Below are 25,536 nucleotides of genomic sequence, written 5' to 3'. Positions count from 1 at the left end.
CTGTTTTGAGGAGTAATAACTTTTCGTCCGTACCTGTATAAAATTACTGACTAAAAAATATACATTTCCATAACTTTTTACGTAAAAAATGTCTCTAGGTCAAAATCGATACGAGCAACCGTTCTCAAGATATTTAAAATGCAAATAGTCAATACATGTCATTATTGACAAAAAATAAGCACACGTTTGAATAGAGTTATTTGGCTGAAAAAATAAATTTTTATTTTTTTTAAATTAATCATAATTTTTCTGGGAAAAAATGATGATTAAACAGTTTCTGTTGAACTTTTGGCACAAAAAGATTTCAAATTAAGATTTCAGTCTAATAACTATTTGGTCAACATGTTTAATTTGTCAATGATGACAGGTATTGATAATTTCAATTTCAAATATCTCGAGAACCATTACTCGTAGCGATTGTTACCAAGAGAGCTTTTTTATGTAAAAAAAGTTGTAAATGTATATTTTCTTACTCAGTAGTTTTATACAGGTATGGATGAAAAGTTATTACTCTTCAAACCAGTTAAAGCATATGTAGGTAGCGCCCTCTACAAGTAGGAGTCATATTGACATGAAAATCAAATTTCTCATGTCCAAAAACCAGACACCAATTTTCAACCAAATATTGACGTTACTTCTTAAATTATTTGGAAAAAATCCAAATTAAAATTAAATTTCTACACCCTGTATCTCCGAAACTAAGCATTTTAGGACATACATTTATACGAACTTTTTTACTTATTTTTATCTACAGAATATGGCGCCGAAGTTTCCGGAATACAGTTCGGATCACCCTGTATAGTTCATATCAAATAAACGTTTAGTCGCGTGATTAAGTTTGATCGGCACAGCGTTGCCCACTTTTACATATTTTCTTTTAATCAAAATATTTTAGGAAACAAAAATAAATTAAAATTATAAATTAAACATAAAAACAATGTTCGCTTGCAAGGTCTGTTAGTAAGAATGTTTAAGCTTGAAGTATCACCACACAATTCATTTAAGCCAAAAACTCGTAATACAAAACTAAAGTGTCAAAACGAATGACAATTTCAGGAAGTAAGATAAATCAATGTGGCAACTTGATATTTTTTACAGCAGAGCTCTGTTCTCAGAACTTCATATTGTCCCCAAAGACACGTCAAATGAACCCATGAGATTTGTACAAAATTCAAACAGCTATCAACTTTAAATTTAGTACAACTCTCATTAGTCCTATAAAGTGCCAATCAGTGTCGCTGGCGACAGTACGAAGTTCTGAGACCGGGGATTTAGTCAGCTCGGTGATGAATTTAAAAATCGCTTCCTCGATTACGTAAGTAAAAGTTTAATTGGTATCGAATATAGGTATTTTTTGGCTAACTCAGTATTTCTTCTTAAAGTTTTACTGATTTTGTAACTTTTATTTTGTGCTTTTAGTTTGTAGTGTATTTTTTTTCGTGCAACTGATATTGATTTAGAGACACAACAATTTGTAACACATTTGTGATTCGAATGGCAACTGTATACTATGTATGTCCACATTTTTTCTAGAGAAGAGAAAATAATTTTATTAAATACAACGTGTAATTGTATGCGTGCAAAAAAATCATCTGATTTTATTGCGCTATTCATTTACACTGTATATTGAATTGTGACAAGTAACTGAATACGTCCGATGTACATAAACAAATATATTATTTCTTATGAAATATATACACGCCGTATATTCATATATCTAGATGTATTTTCTATATTTAATAAGATGTCTGAAAAAAAGTATTTTTGTGGTTGTGTGCCAAAATAATAATTAAAAATGTTATATAAGGTAGTAAATGTACGGGCAAATATATATAATAGTATTTTGTTCGTTTGTATAAAATTGTTTTGCTCAAACTTTTTTTTATACTATTCATGACCCGATTTTTTTATACAATACAATGTTATATACGATTTTTAATAAATGTTCCATCAATGTCTATGCGTTTATTTATTTATTTTACCATATACAAATATAAAAAATACCAATGCTAACAATAACAAATATTTCTTTCTTAAATTACTTTTGAAGTAATGACATTTTTTCAGCTAACCTCTGCAGTTCTTCATTATCACAAGTAAGACTTTTATTTTTTAAATATGTCTTTGTTGTGGCCTAAACAATACACAAATTTTTTTAGTAAAATCAGTTTAAAGATATATAAATAATTACCATATATTTAATATCGGGGTAGTTGCTTTTAATACACAAATTCCACAATTTTAACGCCAGTCCATTTAGTTCTTTAACACGTAAATCTAAAAAAAATATGGGTGTATAGTTAAGTACAGTATAATATAGTTCAAAGGTACAGTATGTTAAAGGTGTGTAGTTCGTGAACGAACTAGTTCCAATGAACTATTCCGACCCCGGAATGAAAGGAACTAGTTCCTGGTTTCTCAAATAACTAGTTCCTCAAGACCTATTCCGTGATCGAGACTGTGACCGATATATAATAATATGGGATGGCGACGGATCGGCAAGCGCGCGTAGCCCGATGGTAGGCAGGAGTGGGGAGTGCCAGTTGTACGTTATGGGATCCGGACCTAGAGGAACTAAATAAAAGACTAGTTTACGTACGTACGGATCGGGCCAGCGCGATCGATGCTAGGCAGGAGTGGGGAGTGCCAGCCGTATGTTATCGGATCCGGAACTAGAGGAACTAAATAAAAGACTAGTTTACGTATGGATCAGCCAGCGCGATTGATGCTAGGCAGGCGTGGGGATACCGTATGTTATCGGATCCGGACATAGAGGAACTAATTAAAAGACTAGTTCACGGGAATCTATTCAGTCGGCAGATTCGAGATATAATACAAGGCGACGACGATGGATTCGGCCTTGTCTATTACCACGGCCGGCGTAATTACCACAGAAAATTGTCGTGGATACTGTTTTTGATTTTTAGTTTGTTTTTTAAATATTTTATGGGAATGTTTCACTTTAGGTCCCTCAAGTTAAGAAATATCTTATAAAACGCGAAGTAGCTATTCTGATTTTTTAGACAAAAACAAAAAGCTTGAAGTGAGGAAAAATGCAATTTTTCTTAAATTTTTTGTAATATTTGCTTCAATTGATTTGTGATATAGTTTTTTAAACTCTGATTTGAGTTTCTTTTTTATTTTATTATCTGCAATAAGACTTACCTACGTATATGTTTTTAGCATACACAATTACACGTCTCGTTATATCTCCGTACATTATAAAAATTATACAGATCATACTGTGAATAGTAATGACTGACAACGAAACGCATTAGCAAGCAAGGGGGATGTCAATTAACATTGACAGCTAACGTCGGGAACTATTTTGAACTACAGACCTAGTTCAAGGAACTATTGCTCTGGAGAATTCCCACCTCTACAGTATGCACAAAAAAAACGGCGTCCAGTTAGCTTGGAAATAACAATCGATGACTTGATGACATTCCCCATATAATACTACATACAAAAGACAGCGATCGTCATTTCATAGCCACCGCTGACAGTTTTTTTTTCTATCATTTCGTCTATATTATTGGTTATAACTATAAGTTTTTTTTATTTCCATACGGTTGGTAACTAAATTATCGATATTAATTGGTTCAAATCAGAGGGTATCTGTATTTGAATTCGATGCCATCCTATGCAACGTTTCCTATCAAGACGTTGTGTATTTTGAGATTTTTATAGTTATTATTTAAGAAAATATTAAAATAGTAATTATAGTATATAATAAAATATATTATTATAAGCTTATATTATATAATATTAGCTTATAACTATATATATTGTTGCGGACCCGTGTGAACTCGACCTAACCTAACTATATGTCCCGCCCTCAGATGACCTTAACATCGCATTAAAGAATAGACACCGTAATGATTCATTCGTTCGAGAAGAATCGATTCCCACTGGAATGGACTAGTACATACGAGAACATTCGAAAACCTTCTCTACGCACCTAACGATCTATGGACTATTCTAGAGTTCTTTACCTGTCGGTATAAAAGCCAGCGGCTGTGGCCTACAGGGAGCAGTTATAAATAAACAGTACAGTTGACGCGCTAAAGTTCAAAATAAATTCTTAGTTATAAATCGTTTGTAAATAGTTCTATAAGTCTTTTATCGTTATTGTTTTTGTTAATTAGTGTTAAATAAATAGTGTTTAAATAAATTGTGACTTTCTATCCACACGGAACCGACGAAAACGTAACAATTGGTGTCAGGTGTGGGGTGTGTGATTAGAAAAATAAAAAGACTAACAATGGCTCCGAAGAAATTGTTGAAAGCCTTGAAAGTGTCCGAACTGAAATCTATATTGGAAGAGAGAGAGAGTCCGAGACAGATGGAAAGAAAAGCATTTTGCAAACCAGACTGAGAGACGTTTTGAGGGAGGAAGGCGAGGATCCGGACACATTTTGCTTTGAATTCGAAGGTGACCTTGACTCGTGCCTACAAAAATTAGAAGATAAAATGACGGAAAACTCTCAAAAATTAGAAGACAGTTTGAATGACAAAATTACAGAAAATTCCCGGGAATTGCAAGACAATTTAAATGGCAATTTTAATAATTTAGAAGATAAAATGATGAAAAATTCCCAGGATTTAATTAATATTTTAGAAGATAAGATCGCAGAAAATTCTAAAGACATACAGGCCAGCTTTAATAATAAAATACTTAATTTAGAAGAAAAGATAACAGAAAATTCCAGGGAATTAGAAGAAAAGATTATAGAGAATTCTACGGAGCTACAAGACAAAATAACACAAATTGAGGACGATGTAAATAAAAAAATCGAAATTTTAAAACAAGAAATAGCAAAGGCAAATTCACCAAAATGTCAAGAAACATCGGAGGCACCGAAACTAGTCGAAAATAAGTATATCTCAAAGTCAGTTATTAAGCCTCCACAGTTTGACGGAAAGACCGCTTGGGCCAATTATTTTTGCCAGTTTGAGGCCGTTGCGAGAGCGAACGGATGGACAATCGCTGAAAAGGCTACCGCTTTGACTGTCGCACTGCGAGGAGATGCGACTGATATTCTGCAGACATTGTCACCATCGGAACAGGGAGATTATCAGCAATTGGTACGACATTTAGAAATGAGGTACGGCCAAGCTCATTTGGAACATGTCATTCCCAGCTAAAAAATCGCATTCAAAAGTCAAATGAGTCTCTGCAGGAGTTTGAAGCCGACGTAGCCCGCCTCGTTCGCCTTGCGTACCCTGCTACGCCAGAGAATGTTATGGAGCGGTTGGCAGTACAGGCATTCTCCGACGACTTACGTGACAACGAGACAAGACAAGCACTTCTCCTAGCCCACCCAACGCACTTGGTGGATGCTTTAGCACGTGCCCTAGAATTTGAGGCCGCGAAACAAAGTTCTCGGTCTTTAGGAAGAGTACGGGCCATCGACGAATGTTCTGACGAATCCGTGGAAGGGATTATTCGGAAGATAATGGACCAGTACATGGGCAAGAAGGGACCGATTGTCGAAGGGTCGAAATGAAGGGGCACACGTCGACCTGTACCCAACATGCCCCAACGAAAACTGCTCAAGTCGCCTCGCTACAACACAAATTCAACAGCATTTTTGTGGATGGTTTTGTTGATGGAGAGTTCCGGACCATGCTGTTGGATACAGGTGCGACGAGAACTATCATCAGACCGGACATTCTTAAAACATCGAAGAAGGTTAAAACAACACAATGGCGACTACGTACTGCTACGGGGGGCTCCGCTGCTGCCCATGGAGAAGTAAACCTTAATTTTGTTATTGGGAGCACCAGTTTTGAACATCCAGTATTAGTAGCAGGTATCGAAGATGAACTTATTCTCGGAATGGACATTATGACCACTAAAGGTTTTGAACTAAACTTCAAACAGGGAATTTTGAAAATAAATGAAGAAGAAGTGGTTCTACATCGAAAATGTGAGGAGACGCTTCGCGTGGTGGTAGCAGAAGATGTTTCGATCCCTGAGCGCTGTGAGATATTTTTGGATGGTTGCCTGGAAGGTAAAATGAATAATGGGAGTATTATTCTGTTGGAGCCAAGGAACCATGACAGCGAAATAGCCCTGCTGCGAGCGAAGAAAACTGTACCGGTGAGAGTAATGAACACGAATTATTATTCTGTATCCTTGAAGAAGGGGTACTTATGGGTACTTTTAGGGTACTGTTGTTCGGTCTCCTCAGTCATTCGAAGCGTGGAAGCCACCAAAGTTTCGACTTCAAAAATTCCGGACAAAATGGTGAAGGAGTTAGTAAACGTTAAAGGATTATCTCCCGAAAATAGAAATTGAGAAACCTGATAATCAAGTATCAAGATGTGTTTGATAAAGGAGAAGCAGGACAGAGAGGTCGTACCAATTTAGTACAACACAAAATTGATACTGGAGATGCACGACCAATCAAACAAAATCCGAGAAGACTTCCGCTCGCCAAACGTGAAGAAGCTGATAAAATCCTTCGAGAAATGAAAGAAGAGGGTGTCATCGAACCATCTAACAGCCCGTGGACATCGCCGGTAGTACTAGTAAAGAAGAAAGACGGTACCACCAGGTTCTGTGTTGATTATCGGCAGCTCAATAATGTTACCAAGAAGGATAGTTATCCCCTGCCGAGGATAGACGATACTCTAGACACGCTGGCAGGGTCAACGATATTCTCTACGTTAGATCTGAAGAGTGGATATTGGCAAGTCGACATGGCGCCGAAAGACAGAGAGAAGACAGCGTTCTCGGTGGGCTCCGGACTGTGGCAATTTACCGTCATGCCTTTTGGATTGTGCAACGCGCCAGCTACCTTTGAGAGACTAATAGAGTCTGTGTTAAAGGGACTATCCTGGACTACCTGTTTAGTGTACCTGGATGACATCATAGTGGTTGGGAAATCCTTTGACGATCATCTGAAGAATTTGGAAGAAGTTTTCAAGCGACTAGGGAGCTCTTGTTTGAAACTTAGCCCCAAGAAATGTCATCTGTGTCAAGAAAAGGTACACTACTTGGGACATGTAGTCTCCTCCCAAGGAGTGGCGGTAGATCCACAGAAGACCAAGACAGTGGAAGAGTGGCCAATACCTAAAGATAAACATGAACTACGAATCTTTTGGCACATACTATCGCCGCTATGTACAGGGTTTCGCCACCATCGCAAAACCATTGACCAGACTTAACGAAGGCGAGAGGCGTTTCTCTTGGGACTCAGATTCTGACGAGGCATTCCGAAAATTGAAGAAGGCCCGGACTAGTGCGCCCATACTTAGCAATGTTGCGTTAGGCGCTGTTCTGTCTCAGATCCAGGATGATCAAGAAAAAGTCATTGGTTATCTTAGTAAGACCTTCTCAAAACCGGAAAGGAACTACTGTGTAACCAGACGAGAATTACTAGCAGTAGTTAAAGCAGTGGAACACTTCTACAAGTATCTCTATGGAAGAAAGTTCTTGTTAAGAACAGACCATGCTGCTTTGAAATGGCTGTTGCAGTTTAAGAATCCTGAAGGGCAGGTAGCTAGATGGATTGAACGATTACAAGAATTTGACTTCGACACAGAACATCGAACTGGGGCAATCCATCGGAATGCCGACGCACTTTCCAGAAGACCTTGCGCTAAGGACTGTAAGCATTGTGCCCGAGCAGAAGAGAAAGAAGTGAAACTCCTAAGAACAACTGTGGTTAATGATAGTTGGCAACCCGAAGATCTTGCAAATGACCAAACCAGTGACCCAGAATTAGGTTTAGTAATTAACTGGAAAAACACACGCCAAAGACCAACGTGGGAAGAAGTTTGCAGATATTCGCCGAACGTAAAGTCGTACTGGGCCCAGTGGAATTCCTTGGTAATAGATAACGGACTACTTCGCCGTGTGATCGAGAGACCGGAGGGACAAGAAGAGAGAAGGCAGATCGTCATTCCAAAGAAGAGGGTCCCAGAAGTCTTGGAGGAAGTTCACAATGGAACCAGCGGAGGACATCTTGGTGTTACCAAGACACTTGGCAAGCTGCGTGAACGGTTCTACTGGGTGAACTGCAAAGAAGATGTGAGGGCCTGGTGTAAGAAATGTGACATTTGCGCAGCCATTAATGGGCCACAAAAGCGTGGTAAAGCCCCTATGCGCCAGTACAATGTTGGTAGTCCCTTCGAACGAATAGCGATCGACGTGGCTGGTCCTTTCCCGGAGACGAACGATGGCAACAAATACATTGTGGTAGTAATGGATTACTTCAGCAAATGGGTCGAGGCCTACGCGTTGCCAAATCAAGAAGCGTCCACGATTGCTGATGCCCTTGTTAAAGAATGGATCTGCAGGTTTGGTGTTCCCATGGAGCTTCATTCAGATCAGGGAAGAAACTTTGAGTCCAATCTGTTCCAAGGCGTCTGTGAAGTCCTGAACATCCGCAAGACCAGGACGACTGCTCTACATCCACAATCCGATGGGATGGTTGAACGCATGAACAGAACTATCAACCGTTATCTGGCCAAAGTAGTCTCTGACCACCAAAGAGACTGGGACAAATTTCTTCACCTGTTCCTGTTGGCCTACCGTTCATCCGTCCAAGAATCTACAGGGCAAACTCCAGCCAGCATCGTTATGGGACGGGAAGTGCGCCTACCCTGTGATCTGAAATTTGGTTGCCGACCGGGAGAAGAAGTCGCCGGAGAAGATTATGTCCACACACTACGTCAAAGGATGGACGACATTCATCAGAGAGTCCGCCTAAATATTCAAAGTGCTAGTGACCGAATGAAGGAACACTACGACATTCAAGCTGAGCATGGAGGATACCAACCAGGGAAGTTGGTGTGGCTATATAACCCGCAGAGACGTCGTGGGTTATCTCCGAAGCTACAATCCTCGTGGGAAGGGCCATACGAAGTCATGGATAGAATTAATGACGTCGTATACCGTATCAGAAAATTGCCAAAAGGAAAACCGAGGGTAGTCCATTTCAACCGTTTGAGCCCCTACCAAGGCGAAATAGAAGATCGTGCTGGGACCGTGAGAACCTGCAGCTTTGATCCCCCTGATTCGGAGATGTCCTTTGACGATTTCATGGCCCGATACAACAGCAGTGAGAAGGCTCGCTATGGTGTAACCAAAGAAGATCAACGAGACCTCTTTTCCGTGCCTCCTGATTATTCGCTCGCTCATTGTGTGGCTCGAGATTTGCGGATGTCCAGAGGAATCGCTGCGACGTTCAATGAGAAGTTTGGGCGTGTCGGAGAACTACGCCGACAGGATCCAGAGGTTGGAAGCGTCTTGAGGCTAACCGACAATGCACATGGTCAAGCAAGGCACATCTTCTACCTGGTCACCAAGGAATGGTCCCCGAGTAAGCCGACTTATCTCAATCTATGGAAGACCCTGATTGAACTGAGAGAAGCCCTGCTAAACAACAACATTGCACGATTAGCCATTCCGAAGCTGGCGTGTGGACTCGATGGTTTGAGTTGGCGTACAATCCGGAACATGATTGAAGTCTTGTTCAGATTTACGGGAATCGAGATCCTCGTTTGCTGCTACAACCCAAAGCTGAGATCGGGAGAGAAAACTGTAGACTGCTATTTCTACCAGACTTCGCAATGTACCAGGGGCCAGCTTTGCAAATACCTTCATTCACCGTGTACATCTCGGGACGAGCATGTGCCTAAGAAGGGGGCAGTGTTGCGGACCCGTGTGAACTCGACCTAACCTAACTATATGTCCCGCCCTCAGATGACCTTAACATCGCATTAAAGAATAGACACCGGAATGATTCATTCGTTCGAGAAGAATCGAGTCCCACTGGAATGGACTAGTACATACGAGAACATTCGAAAACCTTCTCTACGCACCTAACGATCTATGGACTATTCTAGAGTGCTTTACCTGTCGGTATAAAAGCCAGCGGCTGTGGCCTACAGGGAGCAGTTATAAATAAACAGTACAGTTGACGCGCTAAAGTTCAAAATAAATTCTTAGTTATAAATCGTTTGTAAATAGTTCTATAAGTCTTTTATCGTTATTGTTTTTGTTAATTAGTGTTAAATAAATAGTGTTTAAATAAATTGTGACTTTCTATCCACACGGAACCGACGAAAAACGTAACAATATTATATATTACAAAGAAACTTGAAATATTTATAAACTGATGAAGTTCTAATTAGCTTTTATACTGGTTTTTCAAACTAGTTTTACTTATTTTTTTACGTGCAAAATATATATGCAGGGTGAGTCTTAAATAAGTGCGAATATTTTCAGGGCTGATAGATCTCGATAAAAGAAACATTTTCTCTTTACCGTTTTTCAATTAAGTCCAAAATAACCGAGTTATTTTACTTTGAAATGTGAAAAAAAATGATTTTTTGCTAAAATTTTGAGAACCACTGGATCTTTTTAACTTGGAAACACTGGATCTTAACTAAAAAGTAAAAAAAAAATCCTAAAAATTCCGCATTTTCAAAATTTTTTTTGCGAAAACTACTCAAACTTTACCAGAATTTTTTTTATCATCGCGAACAATGTTTTCACGGTAATAAAAAGATTTTTTTTGGTGCACCCTAATATACAGTGTGTCAATTTTAAAATTTCCCACCCTTAATATCTTTCTTGCAGTTAAAAATATGAAAAATTGGAAAGACACCTCAATTTTATTTGTACGGGAGACGCTTTAAATTAATATTTTTAGCCTTTTTCTTTCAACCCCCTAGGAGGGGTAGATGTCACCTTTACAATCTTAAATCGGAATGGGGGTCGAGTGGCACATAGTTTTAAAGGGCGTTTAATTCTCTTTTCAGTGGTATCCTACTTTATTGCTTTTTATCCAGAGGTTTCCGAATAATCGCGTTTCAAAGTTGCAGAAACAATTAAACGTGCCTGCATTGAGATTTTAGTTTTCAGGTTAGTGTTTACACAAAAGTTATTGCAATGGATCTCCTGTAGTACAAATGATTAGAAGATTAGGTTACACCACTTACGCCCTATCTTATAAGTTGTTCAAAATGTTGTCCATTTTCCTGTAAACAGTAATAAAGTCTGTTTTCAAATATCTCCCTAACATTTCGGAAAACTTCACTGGGAATTGACTGACATTCTGCTGTAATTTAAGATCATCGATATCAGTAGGTTGTGTTTTATAAACAATGGATTTAAGATGCCCGCCCAAAAATACAAAAGTCTAAGTGATCTTGAAAACCATTCAATAGGTCTCCTTCTGCCAAATCCATGTACCCGGAAATCTCTCGTTTAACCACTGTCGGACCGCAAAAAAATAATGAGCTATAGCACCGCCCCTCTGGAGTGTTAACAAATCCTCCTGTAAAACTGATTAGAGGTTGCCACTCATTCGGATTTGAGAAAGGAAACGTTAATGTTTATGATGTTTTCTGTTTATTAGTATTTCGAATTTCGACCTCCTAGAAAAATGTAATGGCTGCTACGTCCTTGTTGCCACCTAATCTTCTAGTCATTTGTACTACAAGGAGATCTACAGCAATAATTTTTGTGTAAACACTAGCCTGAAAACCAAAATCTCAATGCAGGCATGTTTAATTGTTTCTGCAACTTTGAAACGCGATTATTCGGAAATATCTGGATAAAAAGCAACAAAGTAGGATACCACTGAAAAGAGAATTAAATGCCCTTTAAAACGATGTGCCACTTGACCCCATTCCCATTTAATATTGCAAGTGTGACATCTACCCCTCCTAAGGGGTTGAAAGAAAAAGGCCAAAAATATTCATTTAAAGTGTCCCCCCTTACTAATAAAATTGACGTGTTTTTCCGATTTTTCATATTTTTAACTGCAAGAAAGATATTAAGGGTGGGAAGTTTAAAAATTGACACACTGTATATATACATACATAGTATTCTTAAACGTAAAAATACGTAAAACTAGTTTTTTACTCGCTCATCCTTTTCAAAAATCCGTTAAAATAAGTTTTATTGAAAAAATAATACCTGCTCTTACTGCAAACCTTACAAACAGTTCCATAGCTATCTGATATTGTTTCTGGCAGGGACCCAAGTCTTGAAGCAAGAACAAAATCTCTCCTATGACAACTGCTATCATGTTGTTGATCTCATCAATAAATTTTGGATCGGATCCCCACAATGAATCATTTGATTCAACTGAAACAAAGATAAAGATTATTTTCTATTTTTAATTTATTGACTACTCTTTGTTGACGTACCTTTGTCTACATGATATGGATATACTTCTTGAGCCATTACTGACAATAAATCGATCACGTGAACGTAAAAAAATCCTAAGACACTGCTCGAAGTCTGCCATTTAAAATTTCTTATGGTGTTTAGAAGACTTTTAATCAGACTCAGTACTCCACGCTCTGGATTGTCAGGAACTACCATTAAAAGTGACAAAAACTGTCTGACAAATGCTGGTAGAAATAGGTCTGTATCTGTACTACATGGCAGTTCAGATATAGTTGATAGGATAGCCTTAAAACATGCATCAGCTGGAAATAAAACAAACAATATTTGTCAGTAAAATATAATAAAATGATAGTTGTCTGTCGATTTAGTTAAAAAGTAGATTGTCTTTGCTGTAAGTTTTTGGATGTTGTCTGTCGAAATCGTCGCTTAAAGACGTTGTCAGCTATAATGTATTTATCTTGAACAATTTCGTAAGCTTTTTGATTAATTTTGAGGAACAAAACTTACCTTGTCCTAGACACGAATTATACAAAGCAATCTGACCCGAAAACAAATATAATTTCAACCTGGTGCGAGTGCAGTTGATAGACGGGATGGTTATAAAACAGTATGCCGCACAAGCACGCACGAAATCCGCCGTTTTACGTGTGTGGTACCCTTTAACCACTTGTCTGACACTCACTGCCAAATTGTTCACACACTAAAATAGGTCTCCTGTTAATAAATAAAATAAAATAAGACAAAAATAGGCCCACCTTCACTAGTTCAGCAATAACAGTGTCCAAGATGCAAAATGCATGTCTGGCTTCTACATACAGATCTAACTGTAAATCGAAATCAAGTCCATAGTTTACGATTCTGATGGTTTTGCATAAAATCTGTGATATTTGTCTAGAAATAATATTGTTATTAGTATGGAGTATGAAGATGAGTAGATAATAGTAATGAGTTGATAATACATAGGCGACAGTAGACGAAGAACTTGAATTTCGCGCTTGAATTATAGCTGACCGGGCAAACGTTGTTTTGCTATATAAATTTAAAAACTAAATAGATTCCTAGGATTAATCTCATCCCTACTCCGTGCTGTTGACTGGGTCAGAAGTGATACCGGTAGACGCCTGGCGGGGATAACTGATCAAGTGATAATTGATCAGTTATCGACCGGGGTTGAAAATTATTGATTTACTAATATCGCTATTAAGAAATAGGGGTTGATGATAGAAAGGTGAGAATTTAGGGTTGTATGTATTTTTTAATGCCACATCATAAAAAAAAATAAAAAATTTTGTCCAAAAAATAAACTTAGGGGTATAAAAAACAGCCAATTATCAGACCTACTATCTACCTATATATGTATATATACTATCTGAATATACGCCCCTAGTGGCGCCTTTCATACGCCGCGGAGGCTCCAAAGAGAACGACAGTTTGTATTGAAATGAAATTTTGTGAGCATATGTAGGTTAATTCAGAGCACTTTTCAAAAATATAGAGAGTTCTACAGGGTGTCTTTCAAAAAAGTTACAAATCAAAGTTGTTTTTTGTAATGGAACACCCTATATATGAATTGATTTTCGGATTCTGGGAGAAAAATAAAAGTGAGTTTTTTAAGAGAAGTATATGACTAAAATTTTCTAGAAATAAAGAACAATTTTTAAATTACAATAAAAGCTACCTAAATTGGAATTTACCCGGTATAACCTAATTGTACTTTAAATCAAATTAAAACTTGATCCAAAAGGTTATACAGGGTGAGACAAAATTAATATTGAACATTGGTCACCTTCAAAAGTATGTTACTCTTTTATTTTAAATGGAACACCCAGTATATTATTCCGATATTTAATGGAGAATCCATGTCTCTTCAAAATACTATTAAGGTTGCCTACCCCTCAAACAAAGATTTTCCTAGATATTTTCATTTACATGATTTGATCTGAGTAGATCTTTATTATTTGATAAAATCTAGGTGGCTGTGATATGTCTGACGTTACTTCAACATAGCTGTCTAATTAGCCCAACTTTAACGACTAGTTATCATTTTGTGTCAGTTAAAACACACAAAAAAATTTCTCAGAAATTTGCCGAAAATGCAAACTTATCCTACATCAGAAAGAATTGATATGATTCTATGAGTTGGTGAATGCAGTGTGCATTTACCAATTAATCGAATACTTAAATGCTCCAGATTTTATCTAGTCGGGTTTTTATGGGGATATGTTAAAGACAGAAGTTTACAAAACTTGACCAACTATTGTCGACAACATGAGAGAAATTATTGTAGCTGCTTTTCGAGGTAGAACTCCACATATACGAGGCATGTTTTTTAAGTAAGTACCGTTTTGCGATTCCGCCGCCGCAGCGCTACGGTCGGCGTTCCGCGCATGCGCGCTGGTTACCTACATCTCTTGTCTATGCACAGACGCCAGTACAGTCTGATTCTTCATTGTATACGTTGTTTATTGAGTATTTAAGATGCCTCCGACAATCGTGAGCCCCGCCGATTGTGAAGTACGGGCTGTCATACGATTTCTTAGTGCTAAAGGCGTAAAACCGATCGATATTCATCGTGAGATCTGTGAAGTTTACGGACAAAACACTATGAGTGATGGAATGGTAAGGAAATGGGTGAGAGCATTTAAAGATGGCCGCACAAATGTGCATGATGAAAAACGGAGTGGGCGTCCTTCGGTCGTTAATAAAGATTTGGTGCAGAAAGTGGACGAAAAGGTGAAAGAAAACAGACGCTTTACAATTTCATCATTGTGCGACTACTTTCCTCAATGTTCTCGTAGTGTTTTGTATCGCATTGTGACCGTGAACTTGAATTACCGGAAATTGTGTTCACGTTGGGTTCCGAAAATGTTGACGGATTTGCACAAAACCCAACGTTTAGGCAATGCATTGACTTTCCTTGAGCAGTACCACAATGAAGGTGAAGATTTTTTAGACAAAATTGTTACTGGTGACGAAACATGGGTGGCCTACTCACACCAGAATCGAAACAACAGTCCATGGAATGGCGACATTCATCATCACCCAAAACAGTGAAGTTTAAGCAAACAATTTCTGCCCGGAAAATCATGTGCACAGTTTTTTGGGACAGAAAAGGAGTATTGCTAGTGGAGTTTCTGCCTCGTAATGAGACAATCAATGCAGCATCTTATTGTGAGACATTGAACAATCTGCGCCGTGCAATCCAAAACAAAAGACGTGGCAAGTTGAGTATGGGTATTGTTTTGCTGCATGACAATGCCCTCCACATGTGGCTAATCGGACCAAAGATCTCATCAAATCTTTTAAATGGGAAAATTCTGTAATAATTAAAATATGTTTTAAACGTATATCTTTTAATTACCGTTCAGTATTTTACCGTACAATCTTTATTTTTTGTTAAATTAACAAAAGGTATATCACAGCCACCCTCGATTTTTTCAAATAATAAAGATCTTTGTCTGAGTGGTAGGCAACCTTAATAGTATTTTGAAAGTATATAAATTCCCTATTGAACACCGGAATAATATACTAGGTGTTTTGTTTGCCATTTAAAATAAAGGAGTAACTTGCTTTTAAAAGTAACTAATGTTCCATATTAATTTTGTCTCACCCTGTATAACTTTTCGGGCCAAATTCAATTTGGTTTAACATACAATGGTTACTGTAATTAAATATCAGGCTATACAAGGTCAACTAAAATTTAGGTAGCTGTTATCGAAATTTAAAATTTACTTTTCATTTTCACAGAATGTGAAATATGTCAAAATCCTTAAATTTTAGGTATATGCTTCTTTAATAAAACTCACATTTATTTTTATCCTAGAATCCGAAAATCAATTAATATATAGGGTGTTCCGTTAGAAAAAACACAACTCTGATGTGTAATTTTTTTGGGGACACCCTGTATAATTCTATATATTTTTATACAGTGTTTTCACTGTACATATAAAACTTCATCAAAATCGGTCAAGCCGTTACAGATGAGTACGGTAACTTATGCGGTAACTATCGACAGGGGTTGAAAATTTGTATTGAATTACTAATATCCCCTTTATAAACAATATGAGTTGATGGTACTGTACATTTGTTAGTGGGCATATAAGGAGTACAGTTACCATGTATCTATTAGGCGCAATGTTGTTTAATTTAATTCAAATGTAATTTATTTTAATTTAGTGCCAAAGCACATACAGATGTGCTCTAATAAGTAATAAGTGTGATAACTGTAGTAAGCTATGAAATAACTTTCATGCGGCATTGTCAATAATATTGTTACGAGTAAATAAAAAAATCAAATTTAATATTTTATAGCTTTTTTGCTGAAATATAACTTGGTTAAGAAACCCATTGAAATTAAAAACATGTATATGTTATTATGATTTTACCGTATTATTAAAAGTACAGCTGGTTCCAATAAAATTGAATACAATTTAAAACATATTTTTATTATTTCGGGCAGTATATTCTATGATACGTCCCCCATTTCCTACTCATGTCATGCTGACGTTCTGAAAAATTTATTTGCCACTTTGTCAAAAGAAAAGTTGTTTTATACAATGTCACAATAACCTTAACATGTCAAAATACTTGACACATAAATATACACTGCCCAAATATTCGAAAAAAATGTGTAAAGAGTCGTATTCATTTTTTTTGGAACCAGCTGTACAAACTACTGAAATGTGAAGCTAAAGTAATAAACATAAATTATTTTCAACAAAACTGCAAACCTTGAATGTACATAACTTTTTCAAATACAGTTCATGCTAATATGGGATCTGCATTTGCTGTTTTGATCTGCATTTTTTATCATTTCTTCGTTGACATATGGTTGACATATACTACATCTCATTCTTTTCTGGCATTGATTATTCAATTTTCTCTCTTCTATAAGTAAGAGATTCAGAATCGGAGTTAAGGTTACTCTTCGGAGAAAAAAGTCTCGATGATCTTCATATCACTTAAGCCTCTTTAAATTTATCAAACCACTCAATTAATGCTTCCTCAAAATTAGCGTCCCAGTGAAGCACACTTTTTAGACTACTCACCATCCTAATAATGAAACACTCTTGGCGTGGTGGTGCCACACAGACCCCAATGAAACTTTAACCCCCGCTCGTAAGAATACTTGATAAAATCAAGTGCGCCTTTAACAGTTGCATATTGGTACCCTAACATAAAGGTAAATGGCGCGGCGAGGCCTAATTCTTAAATGTAAACATTTTACAGAGGTTTAAATAGTGATTGGGGTCCGCTAGACCCCACCATGCCAGTTGAGGGTTAATTTTGATTAATAAAATTGTGTTTATCTCATCAAGGAGGCCGAATTCGACAAAATATCAAGGGATAACTTTTAATTGTGGCCGGCCGTAGCTCCAGCGTGTGTGTCGATCTGCGGAGCGGAAGGTACTGGGTTCGGTTCCCAGCCAGTACGGTCGCTTTATTTATTTAAATAAAAATATTTATTTATCTAAATAGAGCGACCAACGAGCCGCCACCTCAAGGAAGACAATGGCAAATCACCTTGAGTATATTTGCCTTGTACAGCCTCTCAAATAGTGCCGTTCGGATTCGGCAATAAACTGTTGGTTCCGTGTACTTGTGAAACACTGATGACACACATCACAAGTACATGCGAGAGGTAGCCGACGCTCTATATAGAGTATGGCACTGTAAGAGGAAGAACTTTTAATTGGCATTAAACGCCCTACAAAATTTTGATATCAAAAGAAAGTCAGTGGAAAATTGGACATGCGTTTCACTACGTTAGCATGATCAGCAGACAATTAAATTGATTTTTAATAAAAATATTTTAAGTTTCAATAGGCAAACTGGTATTCTTGCTTACCTGTGTAAGCTTGTATAATTGTATATTTTTGGTGTAGGCATGACTGTAAGGCCTTAATATTATACTATGTATGTTTTATTTTCTTTTTCTATGGCAATATTTTTTAAAATAATTAACAACTTATAAGAACTAGAACTACTTATAGACTATCAAATATACGACATCGAACGAGATAGCTGCGTGTCAAGTTTACTCCCGGTATTTGGACTGTTATTGGACATTTTCCGTGCGTATTTTTTCGCGATTTTCGCGTCAAATAGATTGTGTTACTTTTTGAACTGATTGGAATAAAGTTTAGTTCTTAATAACGGTGCCTACTTGTGGAAAAGTGCATTTATATTATATTAAATTGCAAATAAATCTAAACAAAAAATCAACCAAATAATAAAAAAACTTGCAATAAAACGGAATTCCAAACAACTCATAAAATGCCGCGTTCGGGTTATTTTTACAACAGAGGACAAAAAATATAAAGAAGTATGACTGGATCTTGTTCGAAATGTAGTGCCGCTTGTATTTTTAAAGAAACTAAAAGTGATCTTTTTGACTATCCATGCGATATGTGCAAATATTGTGCAGAAATTGTGCAGGATTTTCTTCAACTGAGATACGGGCGCTGTCAATGATATCCAGAGTGCTCCCTTATTTCTGTACAGGTTGCATAACTGTAGTTCGAGAGTTACCTTCGATAAAAGCTAAGGTTGCTGACTTGCAAGCGGAAATAAATGAACTAAAGGAAAAATCAATTCAATCCAAGCAGTCGTTTGCCGACATAGTAAAAATAAAAAATGAATCAAACGCTCTTCATGGAAATTTCCAGAAACTGGAGGAAAAACTGGAAAATATCACTAAAGGTGAGATAAATCTTGGAAGGGAAGATAATATCGCACCCACTATAGAGGAAATACACGAGAGAGAAAAGCGTCTAAACAATCTTGTTATATTTGGTATTTCTGAACCTGAGACCGATACTGAAAATCAGAATCCAGACGCGGAAGCAGTAGTTGAAATACTTAAGCCCATTAAGCTAAATATTTCGAAAGAAAACATTAAAATGTATCGTTTGGGAAAAATTGATCACAATAAAAAAAGACCAATAAAAGTCCAGTTTGAAGACAAGTAGACGGTTTTGGCGATTTTGAAGCAAAAAAGCAAACTTCAGAACAATGATGGAATATATATAAAGAGAGACCAAACACCAATGCAAAGAAACCATCTCAAAAAACTCCTGCAGGAATTGGAACAACATACCAAGGAAGGAAGAAACAATTATAAAATTAGATATCAAGGTTTTGATTTTACACCAAAGCTTGTAAAAGTTAATCAGAGTACAACTCAAAAAACTAAATAAACAAATTCTAGAGGCGTCGTTCTGGTATAGCAATGTATGTTCCATAGTAAATAAGGTCGACGAATTCTTTATCTCAATTAAAAAACACGATCCTCTATGCATATTAATAACTGAAACCTGGTTGAATGCTGACATTAGAAACAGTCTGATAGATATCAATGGTTATATTTTTAGGGAAGACCGCAATCAACAAAGAGGCGGTGGAGTGTGTGTTTTTGTAAAGGAACAAGTGAATGGACAGAAAATATACTCTAGTGTATCCAAAAAATATAGAACCATAAGTCCTATTGAATCAGTATGGCTGAACATCAAAATTGCTGGTTTAAGGTATATTGTGGCATGTATATATAGGCCACCACACTCGAACGAAGAATCAGACAGGAATATGATAAATGTATTAGCTGAGGTGTGTGCAGAGGACGTACCAGTCTATGTCACTGGAGACTTCAATTATACTGAAATCAATTGGAACAATAAAACATTATATAGAACTGAGAAACTAAATCAACTGTTTTTGGACAGCTTTAATGAAACGAATATTTATCAAATAATAGATTTTTCCACACGTTTCAGTGAGTTCGGGTGATCAGAATGCGCTTCTGGATTTGTTTCTAGTAAATAATAAGAAACTGATTTACAACATAGAAAGTGATCCACCATTGGGCCGCAGTAACCATTTGGTTATTACTGGAAAAACGCAACTCGAATATCCAACTAGATCTACCAATAAAATGCTAAAACAAAACTTTTGGAAAGCCAACTATGAACAAATAAATGTATTTCTTGCAGAAAACTTGAATTTTGACCCTTCACATTTGGAAGAAAACAGATATGAAAAAATCACCAAAATTATTGACGAAGCTATTACAAAATTTGTCCCATTTACAACAAAAATAATCAATTCTAAAAAACCATGGATAAATCAGAATATTTAAAAAAAATTACTAACAAACGTAAATTATGGGATAAATATATTAAATCGCCAACACCCGAAAACTATACTGCATACAGGACGGAAAACAACACTCTAAAAAACATAATCGCAAGTGCTAGACAAAACTACGAAATCTATCGCCTCTTCCAGCTCACCAAAACAATTTTTTAAATATATTAATAGGACTCTGTATACAAAAGTATCCAGTTTCACTCTTAAAAACCCCAACAATGGATTACCTATCATGGACGACTGTGACATTGCTGAGGAATTTGCACACCAGTTTGCATCAGCTTTTACGACAACCAATGACTCTTACATTCCAACGCTTCCACAGAGTTCTAGGCTCCTGCAAGAGATTACTAACATAGAATTTACAGAGCTCAACGTTAGCGAAGTCATAAAATCATTAAAAACTGACAGCAGCCCGGGTCCAGATAGTGTACCGACTGTTTTTCTTCAGAAATGTTGTCATACCCTCGCACAACCTTTAGCGTGTTTATTTAATGATTTACTATTATCTGGCAAATTTCCAGATACTTGGTCTCTTTCTTTCGTTACACTGCTTCACAAAAAGGGAGACAGACGGTTAGCTGGTAATTACCGACCAATTAGAACTAGCTGCGTCTGTAAATGCATGGAAAAGGTAATCATCCGCACACTTACTCCATACCTAATGGAAAAAGATGTCTTACCCAGCACACAGCATGGATTTCTTCCTGGTCGATCCACAATAACAAACATGACATCTTGTCTTAGCGATTGGACAGCAGCCTTTGATAGAAACCAACAAACAGACGTCATCTATCTTGACTTTGAAAAAGCATTTGATAAAGTACCCCACAAGATGCTTCTTTATAAACTAAACCACTACGGCATAAGAGGGAATTTATTCAAACTTCCTAACCAGACGCTACTTCCAAGTCAGAATAAACGGATCTCTTTCAACTAAACACAAAGTGACCAGCGGTGTTCCTCAAGGCTCTGTGTTGGGCCCACTGTTGTTCCTCCTGTATATCAGCAATCTGGCAAGAGGCATAAAAACGAATATCATATTTTTTGCGGATGATACAAAGTTATGTGCAAATCCCGAAACGAGCTACGTCAATCTTCAGCATGATCTAAAGTTGGTGACATCCGGGGCCAAACAATGGAGAATGAAGCTGAATGAGGACAAATGCACTATTCTTAGCATTGGAATGAATTGTACGCACAAAACCTACACCCTAAATGAACTAAGTCTAAGACATGTAGAACAACAGGAAGATCTAGGGAATATAGTTACTGGAAATCTAAAATGGTATGTGCATATATCAAAGATTACTAAAAGCAAATTCTCTTCTTTATTTCATTCAAAGAGCATTTCAAGACCACTCTATTGATCTTATTTTAAAGATATACAAGTCCTACATTAGACCCAAAATAGAATATGGTCAAATAATATGGAGTACCTATTTTCAGAAGGATATTGATCTCATTGAGAAAATTCAACGCAAGGTGACAAAAATGCCCCATGAACTTAAGGATCTGGAGTATGAAGATCGTCCTGCGATGTTAAATCTCACCACATTAAAACAGAGGCGTTTGCGGGGGGACTTGATAGAGACTTACAAAATTCTAAATTGTTTCTATACTTGCCCATTAAATATATACCATCCTTGCCAAACTCCACAACTTAGAGGCCACAGCAGACACCTAGAAAAGGAAAGATCGTCCAAACTCCAGCGAAAAAATTTTTTGACTAACCGCATAGTGTACCCGTGGAACTCTCTGTCAGAAGAAAGTGTTTCAGTACCAACTCTCAACTCATTTAAAAACAAAATTGATCAAGAAATGAATATGTTGAGTACTGTACATTTGCGTTATGGCCAGTAAACTCGAAAAAATTACGCGCAACATAAAAAGACAGTAGACTCATCGGTATTTTTATACCGATTTCTATTGTGTAAATAATAATAATAATAATAACTCATTACGTACCCAAAAGTACAAAATATATATATTACCGTTTTTCGTCTTCTGGCGTCAACATATTAATTGAATCGTGTAAATTGCTCGCCAAATACATCAAAACATTTGTTACAACGGGATCGTCAGTTTGATGGACGGTAGCGTTATATTTACACAGAATAACCTTGCTCACTTCAATCAATCTAGACTTATCCTCAAATAAATCCATAACAGCAAAAAAATGATCCTAAAATTGCATATGCATATATGTATTAAAACAATTACAAGAAATTACTACAAAAATACCTCACCATAACCAGAAAACTTTCAATATCAGATATATTTGTTATTATTTTATCCATGATGTTTTGTAACTCAACAGAATAAGTTATTTGTTCCTCATTCTTAATCATACGATATAAAAAGTCGCCCAACAGACTGTCAACTTCTTTAGTCTGGTAAATTGCATAATCAAACAAATATTTCAATGAGATTTATTTATTTTCTTGTACTTACTGAAAAATACTTGGCAACAAATTGAATCCAAACTTCGAAACAAGTAATATACTCAGATGGGTTTTTTAATAAATTCATATTGAGATATACTGAATTTAAAATTTGGGCTCTATGTTCCTTCAGTGGAGGAGAAACGCTTACACATAAACCCAAAGTTCTTAATAAAGCAGATAATGGTATTCCTATGGAAAGTATAAAACAATTGTAGAAAATAACAAAAAAAAATAGTAGTTACCATCATCTGTACACTGTCCAATCATACTAAGAAACTGCAAACATCTTTCTGATACGTAAGCAGGCTTAAATCCAGACATTATGGTGTTTAGAATCAAAGAACTGTTGCTATACCGTTTACAATTTGCTAAAATTTCATTCAATGTACTCTCTGGAGAGTGTAAAGTAACTGTTTCCATGATAAAATCCAAAGCTGGTGCATATAAAGTCATATATGTAGAAAGAGACATTTTTTCTTTATGTAATTGACCTTTAACACTCCTGAAAATCTATGACAGTTTGTTAGCAATAGACCATTTCTAATTAAATAGTTACATGTTGATATGATTCTAAAAAACTATCAAAATTTTCTCTCAAATATGTCAAATTAGAATCTTTTATCGTCACATTTAGACCAACTCTACACAAGTAGCATCTGGCATAAACAGCCACAACAGGGTTGCCTATTCCTTGAATCATTTTAGTAAGTCTAAATAGTGCCTCAGTGCAATCGCTAAAATATAATTAACATTTCTAATCTACTAATAACAAAAATAAATTTGACCTCCTACCTGGAAGATATAAAATAATAGGACCTCAACAAGGCCATTTCAATGTACAATCGGGGAACTAGCTCTCTGATGGAGGCTATTTTATAGAACCAGTTCAAACAAGTCTCTTTTGCAGTACTGGGTACCATATCAGGTGTGAAGTCCTCTGGAAGTGCTGTAGGAACTTTAGAACCAGGTCTATATGTAGAAAATATTTTAAGATGTTTTTAATGTTTTAATAAATAGTAATTCTTTACTTGTAATATTCAGCCTTGATCCTGAGCCTGTCATAAACTAATTTCCCAAAGCAATCTAGTATGTCTGTCACAAGAACAAATTTGCTCGGATAGAATATTAATACATCTGTATCTGTCAGCATTTTGGCACACTGTATAGCTATTTTTAATGCCTTGACTCTCTGTTCATTATTCCACACCATTATAAGCTCCCTACAGCACATATTATATACCTATTTGTTTTAATTTTGAACCAAATATCAACCCTTACTTATTTAGTTCCTCAATTTGAGATATATATTCTGTCTGAGACAAATTTAATTTTCTTTGGGAACCTTCTTCGAAGCTATCTAACTGTTCTAAGCGATGTTGTACCTTGTCCACTGCTGTACTTTGGGCTTTTACAACAACTATAAGCAAACTATAGCATAAAATATAATATTTTCAATAGCATTAATATTTACCTTTTTCCCCTTCTATCAAGTAGCTTATGACCATTGTCAATTTTTCAGAAGTTGTGTATTTTTGTAATATAGCAGCCCTTCTATAAGACCACAAATCAGTTTTGTTAAAAAGTTTTTCATCTTTCTTTTTATTCCCTTCATTAACAGTTCTGATGCAACTATCTGTCAAATCCTTTAAATAAAAAATAAACATTTCATAAAATCAAAATATTTTACTTTTGAAAAAATGGTTTTTACCATTTCTGCAGCTATTTTTGACAATGGATCCATTTCTTCATGCATAGCAAATTCAGTTAAAGGATCCAATTGTTTTAAAGCATTAGCAAGAGGCTCTGATATGTTGGAAGGAGTCGAGACAGGTGTAGTCCTTCCAGTACTTGGTGTTGAACCTAGAATCCGTCTTGGAATTCTTTCAGTGACCTAGAAAAGTTAATTTTCAGTGAGAGCTCGATAAATTTTGAACTATTTAATATTTACCACAATATTTTTAAGGGGATGTTCTTGTACCGCCTCCGAAAAAGACGTTTTAATTTTAGTATTAACATTTAAAGTTTTCCTAAAATAAAATATAAATAGTTGATCATTAATTTTATCTGAAAGAACCACATATTACCAGGAAATTAAATCAGACGACATTTTAGTAAAGTAAAATCCACAAAACACATACACAAGAAGTAAAATCCGTAAAATAAAAAAGTCAAAAGCACTAAGCAGAGTCAAAAGTTAACGCACCAGGGCTATCGACGGGGCTACTTTGGGTTCCAATCGATATTACGGACACTAAAAACGTTAAATTTTCCATACAGATTAGGTAGAAACAACAAATATTAGCACTTTACTACATTATATAGATGTGGATTGACCTAGTTTAAGCACAAAAAATCAAGAAAACCTCTTTGTAAGCGTAAAAGTTAAGAAAAACATGTATAACATGTATTTACAATATTCCAGGCAATATTCCGTGTCTTTTAAAAGATCAGCCTGGGGGGCGGACTTTTGTTTACTTCATCAGCTGTACATACTTAGATATTGGGTTAGATTCCGTTTCATATTTTGTCGGTTGATTTTTGGTTTTAACTCTATGATTTTTGGTATTATTTATTATTGTAGTGCAAAAAACTAATTATTTTGGTGTTTAAGTGACATAAACTACTACCAGATTTATGGTCACTCTCGGTTACGCATAAAAAAATGGAAAAATTGAAAAAGTACACGTTGTGTAAGTGATTTAACCTAAAAGTGCCCATACATTTTTTACTCATCGTGATACAACGATGTGTTTTTTAAGACTTTAACAATTCATCAATAAAGCTTAA

General features: G+C 36.2%; 1 protein-coding gene across 3 annotated transcripts; it reads right to left on the bottom strand.

Annotated features, from left to right (window-relative positions):
• Nucleotides 1–1,954: 1,954 nt before the first annotated feature.
• LOC115884374 (VPS35 endosomal protein sorting factor-like) lies at nt 1,955–25,185 on the bottom strand. Of its 3 annotated transcripts, none has more exons than XM_030902935.1 (19): nt 25,063–25,185; nt 24,834–25,000; nt 24,698–24,776; nt 24,458–24,640; nt 24,221–24,392; nt 24,028–24,166; nt 23,778–23,969; nt 23,542–23,718; nt 23,306–23,483; nt 22,992–23,259; nt 22,757–22,938; nt 22,552–22,695; nt 22,297–22,487; nt 12,913–13,048; nt 12,665–12,857; nt 12,175–12,459; nt 11,942–12,112; nt 2,192–2,277; nt 1,955–2,134 (listed from the first exon to the last, which is right to left on the bottom strand). In XM_030902935.1, exons 2-19 carry the CDS (start codon nt 24,854–24,856, stop codon nt 2,039–2,041), a joined length of 2,895 nt encoding a protein of 964 aa, XP_030758795.1. In that variant the 5' UTR covers nt 24,857–25,000; nt 25,063–25,185; the 3' UTR covers nt 1,955–2,038. The 3 variants fall into 3 exon arrangements, with proteins under 3 accessions (XP_030758795.1, XP_030758807.1, XP_030758801.1); XM_030902947.1 differs by having other exon boundaries at nt 24,834–24,927; nt 25,136–25,184; XM_030902941.1 differs by having other exon boundaries at nt 24,834–25,179.
• Between the last annotated feature and the right edge of the window lie 351 nt (nt 25,186–25,536).

This window comes from Sitophilus oryzae, unplaced genomic scaffold (assembly GCF_002938485.1).
Source record: "Sitophilus oryzae breed Bouriz unplaced genomic scaffold, Soryzae_2.0 scaffold_111_pilon_pilon, whole genome shotgun sequence".
In the NCBI taxonomy this organism is placed as follows: Eukaryota; Metazoa; Arthropoda; class Insecta; order Coleoptera; family Curculionidae; genus Sitophilus; species Sitophilus oryzae.
The sequence above is the reverse complement of the archived record's forward strand: the minus strand, read 5'-3'. Positions and strand labels throughout refer to the sequence as shown.